The sequence below is a fragment of the Coregonus clupeaformis genome, unplaced genomic scaffold (genome assembly GCF_020615455.1).
Source record: "Coregonus clupeaformis isolate EN_2021a unplaced genomic scaffold, ASM2061545v1 scaf1618, whole genome shotgun sequence".
In the NCBI taxonomy this organism is placed as follows: Eukaryota; Metazoa; Chordata; class Actinopteri; order Salmoniformes; family Salmonidae; genus Coregonus; species Coregonus clupeaformis.
Window position 1 is genome coordinate 115,001 of NW_025535072.1, and position 8,383 is coordinate 123,383.

The 8,383-nt window shown below is 46.2% G+C and overlaps 1 protein-coding gene across 1 annotated transcript in view; it reads left to right on the forward strand.

Moving 5' to 3' along the window:
* Positions 1 to 8,334, forward strand: part of LOC123481089 (tripartite motif-containing protein 2-like) — a gene marked incomplete at its 3' end in the record, with an annotated part of 17,487 nt that extends 9,153 nt beyond the window's left edge. The window contains exon 3 of the mRNA XM_045218507.1: positions 8,096 to 8,334. Coding sequence (XP_045074442.1) covers positions 8,096 to 8,334 — 239 coding nt within the window. The remainder of the gene's footprint in view (positions 1 to 8,095) is intronic.
* Between the last annotated feature and the right edge of the window lie 49 nt (positions 8,335 to 8,383).

An 8,383-nucleotide genomic window follows, 5' to 3' on the forward strand; every position in this document is an offset into this window, starting at 1 on the left:
TCAAGAAGTTAAATATGTATAAAACAGGTCTGGATTCCAGGCTAGTTCAACCATAGTGCACTACCTTTGAGCAGAGCCATGTATTAAGAGAGCTGCGCCAGGTTTTAGAACGAGCGCCTTGTTATTCTCGATGTTGGTAACAAAACGAGAGCGCCCCTATGAAATGACCCGCTGTGAACAAGCAGAACGTAGCAGTGAATTTTACAGACACTTTTATTGATTAGCATTCGGGATAATGCGTGTCCATATCTTTACTGCGTTGTGGCGTCAACAAATCTGCTTTCACTGGACATGTTCATAGGAAAACTATCAGAAATAAACAGCGCAACATGGAAGCAATGGCAAGTGGCGCTCTTGGAACATTCAGACAGAAACCGCTTTGGCAAAACTCTCTCTATATATGACTCTTCCTTTGACCAGAGACCCTTAAAATACACCACGTTCCTTATATAGTAGGGATCATGAACTAGATTCAGCCGCAGGCCGATTTCTGGTCGCGCTGATGGTCGGAGGGGGGCGGAAAATAATTATAAATAATTCAAAGACTGCAAAATGACCGTAAGAAGCCAAAACAGATATAATATTATATACAGATATACAGATATACATATGTTTACGATCACTTGTCTCGCTATTATGCATGGGAATAGTTGGGAACAGATTTCCAAAATTAAAATCATTTGGAGCTGATTTCCTGGGGTTTTTACCATCTTTTATTTCCAACAATAAAAATTAAAAAGCAAATAAAATGCAAATTAATTACTTAAAAAATCATACAATGTGATTTTCTGGATTTTTGTTTTAGACTCCGTCTCTCACAGTTGAAGTGTACCTATGATAAAAATGACAGACCTCTACATGCTTTGTAAGTAGGAAAACCTGCAAAATCGACAGTGTATCAAAATACTTGTTCTCCCCACTGTATACACTACCAGTCAAAAGTTTGGACACACCTATTCATTCATGTCAAGACTTCCTCCGAAGCTGCCTCCTCTCCTTGTTCGGGCAGGCTTCGGCATTCGTCGTCACCGGCCTTCTAGCCACTGACGCTCCTCATCTCATCGTTCCATTTGTCTTGTTTTGTTTATCACACACACCTGGTTCATATCCCCTCATCAGTACCTGTATGAGTGTTCCCTCTGCCCCCTTGTCTTTGTTTATTGTGGAGGATAGTGAAGCTCGGTGGAGCTCCTTGTATTTTGTGTCGCCGGGATAATTCCCCGTGTGCCTTGTTGTTTCCAGTGCGCCTGTTTTGCGCACCGGAGTGTTTTGACGCATTACTGCGTAACTCGGTGTTTCGGAAATAAATCCTGTTATTCTGTGATTTACCCTCCTGCGCCTGACTCCTTCGAAATCACTCATCACAGAATCACACACCCAGAAATGGAGTCAGCAGGAGAGGAGCACATGCCTGGAGTCGTGGAGCGGGTCCGGGGAGCATTCTACGATGCTAGTCAGCTTGGGAGAAGCAATGGATCTTTCGGGACCAGCTGAGCGACCGGATCCAGCCATCAACACCCCAGCACCCAGAGGGATCCATATATCCCGACTAAGGGACATATGTGAACGAGGTGTTTCGGGACATGCTTGGTCGCGGTGTAGTGGTCTACATTGATGACATTCTGGTGTATTCCGCTACGCGCGCCGAGCATGTGTCCCTGGTTCGCAAAGTGTTGGGCAGACTGTTGGAACATGACCTTTATGCCAAGGCAGAAAAGTGTCTGTTTTTCCAACAGTCCATCTCCTTCCTCGGATACCGCATTACCACCTCAGGTGTGGAGATGGAGGGAGATCGCATTTCAGCCGTGCGTAATTGGCCGACTCCAACCACGGTAAAGGAGGTGCAGCGCTTTATTGGCTTTGCCAACTACTATCGGAGGTTTATCCGGGGCTTTGGCAAGGTCGACGCTCCCATCACTTCTCTGTTGAAGGGTGGGTCGTCCCGGCTCCGCTGGTCTGCTGAGGCTGGCAGGGCCTTCAGTAACCCGAGTACTGGCCCATCCCGATCTATCACTGCCGTGGAGGTGGATGCGTCCGAGGTAGGGATAGGCGCTGTCCTATCTCAACGCTCAGGCACGCCACCCAAGCTCCGCCCCTGTGCCTTCTTCTCCAAGAAGCTCAGCCCGACGGAGCAGAACTACGACGTTGGTGATCGGGAGTTGTTGGCTGTTGTCCGAGCCCTGACCGTGTGGAGGCACTGGCTAAAGGGGGCAAAACACCCTTTCCTTTCCTCGATTGGACAGACCACCGTAACCTGGAGTACATCCGGGCAGCGAGGAGGCTGAACCCTCGCCAGGCCAGGTGGGCCCTATTCTTCACCCGGTTTGATTTTACACTGTCTTACATCCCGGGTACGAAGAACGTGAAGGCAGACGCACTGTCGCGGCTGTACGACACAGAGGAGAGGCCCATAGACAACACCCCCATACTCCCGGCCTCCTGCATTGTGGCGACGGTAGTGTGGGCAATGGACGCGGACATAGAGCGGGCCATACGCACAGAGCCATCTCCACCTCAGTGCCCAGCTGGGCTGCAGTACGTGCCATCTCTTGTCCGTGACCATCTGATCTACTGGGCACACACGTCCCCCTCCTCTGGTCACCCAGGTATCGTCCACACAGTGCGCTGCCTGACCGGAAAGTACTGGTGGCCGACCTTGGCTAAGGACATGAGGGTGTATGTCTCCTCCTGCTCGGTGTGCGCCCAAAGTAAGGCACCTAGGCACCTCCCAGCGTGTAATTTACAACCCTTACCAGTTCCACAACGGCCATGGTCCCACCTGTGTTTTGACTTTCTCACTGATCTTCCCCTCTCTCAGGATAACACCACCATGCTGGTCGTTGTGGACCGCTTTCAAAAGCCTGCCGCCTCCTTCCTCTGCCCGGTCTCCCCACGGCCATGTAGAATGCGGAGGCCCTGTTTACTAACGTCTTCCGGCACTACGGGGTGCCAGAGGAAATAGTGTCTGACAGGGGTCCCCAGTTGACATCCAGGGGTTGGAAGGCGTTCATGGAACGTCTGGGGGTCTCGGTCAGCCTGACCTCTGGTTTCCACCCCGAGTCTAATGGGGAGGTGGAACGGGTAAATCAGGATGTGGGGAGGTTCCTTCGGTCCTACTGCCAGGACCGGCCGGGGGAGTGGTCGGTCCTGCCATGGGCAGAATATGCCCAGAACTCTCTCTGCCACTCCTCCACTAACCTATCGCCATTTCAATGTGTTTTATGTTATCAGCCGGTTCAGAGCCAGACCGAAGTTCCTGCGGTGGATGACTGGTTTCGGCACGCGGAGGAGACGTGGAAAGCTGCTCACGTCCACCTCCAGCGCGCCATGCATCGCCAGAAGGCCAACGCTGACCGCCACCGCAGTGAGGCCCCGGTCTTGGTACCGGGTGATCGGGTCTGGCTCTTGACCCGGAATCTGCTCCTCCGCCTGCCCTGCCGGAAGTGGTAGCCATGCTGGTTAAGTGTGCCTTGAATTCTAAATAAATCACAGACAGTGTCACCAGCAGAAGAACCCCCACACCATAACGCCTCCTCCTCCATGCTTTATGGTAGGAAATACACATGTGGCAATCATCCGTTCACCCACACCATGTCTCACAAAGAACCAAAAATCTCAAATTTTGACTCTAGACCAAAGGACAAATTTCCACCGGTCTAATGTCCATTGCTCGTGTTTCTTGGCCCAAGCAGGTCTCTTCTTATTATTGGTGTCCTTTAGTAGTGATTTCTTTGCAGCAATTCGACCATGAAGGCCTAATTCACAGTCTCCTCTGAACAGTTGCTGTTGAGATGTGTCTGTTACTTGAACTCTGTGAAGCATATATTTGGGCTGCAATTTCTGAGGCTGGTAACTCTAATGAACTTATCCTCTGCAGCAGAGGTAACTCTGGGTCTTCCATTCCTTTGCCGGTCCTCATGAGAGCCAGTTTCATCATAGCGCTTGATGGGTTTTGCGACTGCACTTGAAGAAACTTTCAAAGTTCTTGAAATGTTCCGTATTGACTGACCTTCATGTCTTAAAGTAATGATGGACTGTCGTTTCTCTTTGCTTATTTGAGCTGTTCTTGCCATAATATGGACTTGGTCTTTTACCAAATAGGGCTATCTTCTGTATACCCCCCTACCTTGTCACAACACAACTGATTGGCTCAAACGCATTAAGAAGGAAAGAAATTCCACAAATTAGCTTTTAAGAAAGCACACCTGTTAATTGAAATGCATTCCAGGTGACTACCTCATGAAGCTGGTTGAGAGAATGCCAAGCGTGTGCTGTCATCAAGGCAAAGGGTGGCTATTTGATGAATCTCAAATATATTTTGATTTGTTTAACACTTTTTTGATTACTACATGATTCCAGATGTGTTATTTCATAGTTTTGATGTCTTCACTATTATTCTACAATGTAGAAAATAGTAAAAAAATAAAGAAAAACCCTTGAATGAGTAGGTATGTCCAAACTTTTGACTGGTACTGCATATATTTATCTATTTTTACTCAGAAAACTTTGGGGGCCAAATATAACCACCCGCAGAACGCCAGTTGGGGAATCCTGCTGTATAGTTTACTACCTTTGACCAGAGACACAGTTGAAGTCGGAAGTTTACATACACTTAGGTTGGAGTCATTAAAACTCGTTTTTCAACCACTCCACAAATGTCTTGTTAACAAACTATAGTTTTGGCAAGTCGGTTAGGACATATACTTTGTGCATGACACAAGTAATTTTTCCAACAATTGTTTACAGACAGATTATTTCACTTATAATTCACTGTATCACAATTCCAGTGGGTAAGAAGTTTACATACACTAACTTGACTGTGCCTTTAAACAGCTTGGACAATTCCAGAAAATTATGTCATGGCTTTATAAGCTTCTGATGGGCTAATTGACATCATTTGAGTAAATTGGAGCTGTACCTGTGGATGTATTTCAAGGCCTTCCTTCAAACTCAGTGCCTCTTTGCTTGACATCATGGGAAAATCAAAAGAAATCAGCCAAGACCTCCACAAGTCTGGTTCATCCTTGGGAGCAATTTCCAAACGCCTAAAGGTACCACGTTCATCTGTACAACAAACAATAGTACGCAAGTACAAACACAATGGGACCACGCAGCCGTCATACCGCTCAGGAAGGAGACACATTCTGTCTCCAAGAGATGAACGTACTTTGGTGTGAAAAGTGCAAATCAATCCCAGAACAACAGTAAAGGACCTTGTGAAGATGCTGGAGGAAACAGGTACAAAAGTATCTACAGTGGGGAAAAAAAGTATTTAGTCAGCCACCAATTGTGCAAGTTCTCCCACTTAAAAAGATGAGAGAGGCCTGTAATTTTCATCATAGGTACACGTCAACTATGACAGACAAATTGAGGAAAGAAAATCCAGAAAATCACATTGTAGGATTTTTAATGAATTTATTTGCAAATTATGGTGGAAAATAAGTATTTGGTCACCTACAAACAAGCAAGATTTCTGGCTCTCACAGACCTGTAACTTCTTCTTTAAGAGGCTCCTCTGTCCTCCACTCGTTACCTGTATTAATGGCACCTGTTTGAACTTGTTATCAGTATAAAAGACACCTGTCCACAACCTCAAACAGTCACACTCCAAACTCCACTATGACCAAGACCAAAGAGCTGTCAAAGGACACCAGAAACAAAATTGTAGACCTGCACCAGGCTGGGAAGACTGAATCTGCAATAGGTAAGCAGCTTGGTTTGAAGAAATCAACTGTGGGAGCAATTATTAGGAAATAGAAGACATACAAGACCACTAATAATCTCCCTCGATCTGGGGCTCCACGCAAGATCTCACCCCGTGAGGTCAAAATGATCACAAGAACGGTGAGCAAAAATCCCAGAACCACACGGGGGGACCTAGTGAATGACCTGCAGAGAGCTGGGACCAAAGTAACAAAGCCTACCATCAGTAACACACTACGCCGCCAGGGACTCAAATCCTGCAGTGCCAGACGTGTCCCCCTGCTTAAGCCAGTACATGTCCAGGCCCGTCTGAAGTTTGCTAGAGTGCATTTGGATGATTCAGAAGAGGATTGGGAGAATGTCATATGGTCAGATGAAACCAAAATAGAACTTTTTGGTAAAAACTCAACTCGTCGTGTTTGGAGGACAAAGAATGCTGAGTTGCATCCAAAGATCACCATACCTACTGTGAAGCATGGGGGTGGAAACATAATGCTTTGGGTCTGTTTTTCTGCAAAGGGACCAGGACGACTGATCCGTGTAAAGGAAAGAATGAATGGGGCCATGTATCGTGAGATTTTGAGTGAAAACCTCCTTCCATCAGCAAGGGCATTGAAGATGAAACGTGGCTGGGTCTTTCAGCATGACAATGATCCCAAACACACCGCCCGGGCAACAAGGAGTGGCTTCGTAAGAAGCATTTCAAGGTCCTGGAGTGGCCTAGCCAGTCTCCAGATCTCAACCCCATAGAAAATCTTTGGAGGGAGTTGAAAGTCTGTGTTGCCCAGCGGCAGCCCCAAAACATCACTGCTCTAGAGGAGATCTGCATGGAGGAATGGGCCAAAATACCAGCAACAGTGTGTGAAAACCTTGTGAAGACTTACAGAAAACGTTTGACCTGTGTCATTGCCAACAAAGGGTATATAACAAAGTATTGAGAAACTTTTGTTATTGACCAAATACTTATTTTCCACCATAATTTGCAAATAAAATCATAAAAAATCCTACATTTTGTCTGTCATAGTTGACGTGTACCTATGATTAAAATTACAGGCCTCTCTCATCTTTTTAAGTGGGAGAACTTGCACAATTGGTGGCTGACTAAATACTTTTTTCCCCCACTGTATATCCACAGTAAAACAAGTCCTATATCGACATAACTTGAAAGGCCGCTCAGCAAGGAAGAAGCCACTGCTCCAAAACCGCCATAAAATAGCCAGACTATGGTTTGCAACTGCACATGGGGACAAAGATCGTATTTTTTGGAGAAATGTCCTCTGGTCTGATTAAACAAAAATAGAACTGTTTGGCCATAATGACCATCGTTATGTTTGGAGGAAAAGGGGGTGGCTTGCAAGCCGAAGAACACCATCCCAACCGTGAAGCACGGGGGTGGCAGCATCATGCTGTGGGGGTGCTTTGCTGCAGGAGGGACTGGTGCACTTCACAAAATAGATAGCATCATGAGGAAGGAAAATTATGTGGATATTTGAAGCAACATCAGTCAGGAAGTTAAAGCTTGGTCGCAAATGGATCTTCCAAATGGACAATGACACCAAGTATACTTCAAAGTCAAGGTATTGGAGTGGCCATCACAAAGCTCTGACCTCAATTCTATAGAAAATGTGTGGGCAGAACTGAAAAATCATGTGCGAGCAAGGAGGCCTACAAACCTGACTTCAGTTACACCAGCTCTGTCAGGAGGAATGGGCCAAAATTCACCCAACTTATTGTGGGAAGCTTGTGGAAGGCTACCCGAAACGTTTGACCCAAGTTGAACAATTTAAAGGCAATGCTACCAAATACTAATTGAGTGTATGTAAACTTCTGACCCACTGGGAATATGATTAAATAAATCATTCTCTCTACAACTATTCTGACATTTCACATTCTTAAAATAAAGTGGTGAATCCTAACTGATCTAAGACAGGGAATTTTTACTAGGATTAAATGTCAGGAATTTAGTTTAAATGTATTTGGCTAAGGTGTATGTAAACTTCCGACATCAACTGTATGTTGTACCGCCCAAGCATACCGGCTATTAAAAAGGGACAGGCGGCTATTTGAGACTCGCCGTTTAACTGAATTTTTACGGTATTTACACAAATTCAGCTATTGCATTCTTCTCATATTACTCTGTAAGTTACTGACCTATTCAAAGCTTACTCCAGCATCTCACCATAGTAGTAGTCCTGTGTAGCTCAGTTGGTAGAGCATGGCGTTTGCAACCCCAGGGTTGTGGGTTCGATTCCCACGAGGGTCCAGTATGAAAAAAAAAAAAATTATGCACTCACTAACTGTAAGTCATTTCAGACACAGCCTTTGTTGTAATATATCGAGAAGTTTTAAATGCCGTCACAATAAATGTTCGTCCTGATTGTGTTGTGGTTAGGTCCTCCAGAGGGATCCAGGGGGTTCGAGGCTTGAAGCCTGTAGTGTCCTGGAGTCAGTTAATGCTGCTGCTGCAGGGAAACCCCTGTGCTGCCCCAACCACGGGGGCAAGGTAGGGTTCTATTACCACTATCACCCCTCTACTACCCCTCTACTGCCCCAACCACGGGGGCAAGGTAGGGTTCTATTACCACTATCACCCCTCTACTACCCCTCTACTGCCCCAACCACGAGGGCAAGGTAGGGTTCTATTACCACTATCACCCCTCTACTAACCCCTACTACCACT